Source organism: Pinus tabuliformis, chromosome 8, assembly GCF_031772625.1.
Source record: "Pinus tabuliformis cultivar Carrire ecotype Pingquan chromosome 8, CPIR1, whole genome shotgun sequence".
NCBI classification, from domain to species: domain Eukaryota; kingdom Viridiplantae; phylum Streptophyta; class Pinopsida; order Pinales; family Pinaceae; genus Pinus; species Pinus tabuliformis.
The window spans coordinates 1,769,856,160-1,769,858,417 of NC_142294.1; the positions used below are offsets into that span (position 1 = coordinate 1,769,856,160).

General features: G+C 48.0%; 1 protein-coding gene across 1 annotated transcript; it reads left to right on the forward strand.

The window, feature by feature from the left end:
- Positions 1-305: 305 nt before the first annotated feature.
- On the forward strand, positions 306-2,016 carry LOC149243226 (CBL-interacting protein kinase 2-like). Its single transcript, XM_089367776.1, has one exon. It carries the CDS (start codon positions 413-415, stop codon positions 1,658-1,660), a length of 1,248 nt encoding a protein of 415 aa, XP_089223902.1. The 5' UTR covers positions 306-412; the 3' UTR covers positions 1,661-2,016.
- Positions 2,017-2,258: the final 242 nt, after the last annotated feature.

Consider the following 2,258-nt stretch of genomic DNA (forward strand, 5'->3'; position numbering starts at 1 on the left):
ACTTAACCCATGTTTCTGGTTGCAAAGGTTTTCCGAGATAAATAATTCCAATAATGAATATCAACATCCGTCTCGGAGACGGAAAAGTGGGCCCAAATAGCCACGTAAGAATGTTAAGTGAATCTGCAATCGAGTCCCTCTTGGATACGTTGTTGAATACGTTCACAATCAGTGTTTTTCCCGAATATTAACAGGATCTAAAGGGTCTATACTAGGAGACTTGTTTTCCATAATAAAATACGGGCTATCAGAACTCCTACACATGCTATGCCGGGCTCTACGAGAACACATCCCAACTACGGCAAGTGCAATGGAACGTGCCGAAGAGAAACTCGACAGGCCTGAGACGGCGTAGACGCCTGAGCAGCAGTTTTAATCTACAAGGATTTCTGATTTTAGTTTTTAGATTAAGATGAAGCTCAATATTCTGATGGAAAAGTATGAATTAGGGAGCCTGTTGGGGAAAGGGACGTTTGCCAAGGTCTACCATGCTAGAAATCTCGAAACCCGTGAGAACGTTGCCATTAAGGTAATGGACAAACGAAAAATCCTGGAGGTCGGGATGAGCGAGCAGATTAAACGGGAAATCTCCGTAATGAAATTGGTCCGACACCCCAACATCGTTCGGCTTTACGAAGTCATGGCCAGCGAGTCCAAGATTTATATCGTCATGGAGTACGTTAAGGGCGGCGAGCTCTTTAACAAGGTTGCCAAAAAGGGGAAATTGAAAGAAGGGGAGGCGAGGAAGTATTTTCAACAACTGATCAGCGCGGTGAATTTCTGCCACAGCCGGGGCGTGTACCACCGAGACCTGAAGCCGGAGAACTTGTTATTAGACGACAATGGGGACTTGAAGGTCTGCGATTTTGGGCTCAGCGCACTACCGGAGCAATTTAGACCGGACGGGCTTCTGCACACAGCGTGCGGCACGCCTGCGTACGTGGCGCCAGAGGTCATAACGATGAAGGGCTACGACGGCGCCAAGGCCGACATCTGGTCATGTGGGATCATACTGTTCGTGCTCAGGGCGGGTTACCTGCCATTCCGGGACGAGAGTGTTCTGGCACTGTATAAGAAAATCAACAAGGGCAACTTCAAGTGCCCGCCCTGGTTCTCCTCCGATCTCCGGCGGCTCATCTTCCGATTGCTGGACCACAATCCCCAGACGAGGATCACCGTTACGCAGCTCATGGAGGTCCCCTGGTTTCGGTTGGGCTTCAAACCCCCACAACCCGACAATGTCGAGTTGGCGTTCTTTGTTCCGAAGCCGGCCCGTTTCAACGCCTTCGACATAATATCCCTGTCGTCGGCGTTCAATCTGTCGGGGTTATTCGAGGACAAGAACGTGAAGCAGGAGTTGTGGTTCACATCAACTCAACCGGCGTCGACCATAATATCGAAGCTGGAGGAGATCGCCAAAGTGTTGAGATTCAGCGTCAAGAAGACTGAGGATTGCAAGATGAAGCTCCAGGGTTCCGAGGTGGGGCTGAAGGGTCATTTGTCCATCGATGTCCAGATTTTTGAAATCACAGCCTCGCTCTTCATGGCGCAGCTTCACAAGACCGGGGGAGATACGGTGGAGTACAGTAAGTTGTGCAGCCAAGAGCTGAGACCGGCTCTCAAAGACATTGTCTGGATTTGGGATGGTAACAGCCAATAGAATGATGAATGGATATCGTTTGAGCTATGGCCTTATTACACAGGGATGGTATCTTGGACATTGCCTTGGGAATTTTGGAATATTTCCATCCCTTGACAAGCAGATTCTCTTGAAAAGCGATTCCCTGAAGGGCATTGCCTTTCACATATGTCTGGAGCCGATTCATATCTTCTGAAATTGATCATTATTAACAGAAGTTCCAGCAGATCGATCCGGCCGTGCCACTCCTGAAACTCTTAGGACGGTTTGATCCTGGAAATGTTAACAGGCGTTGAGAGGAAGGACACTTTGTGGGCGTGGATAGCGAGAGCCTTTAAGAGCTCTAAGAAAGCATTTAAGCATTTATGTGGCCCTGTCCCAGTCATGGGAATAGCAAACAGTGACGCTCCATAAACCTCCTTATACAAAATGGTGGTATGAGAGAGAAGTGTATTCTCCGGTCCTTGTAAAGAGCATTGTACACAGCTATCATTCCATACCATCACTGTGTGGTATGAGAGAGAAATGTATCCTCTGGTCCGTGCATCATGCACATATAAAGAGCATTGTACACATCTATCATTCACCGAAAAGGTTTGAATCGCATACCATTACTTCT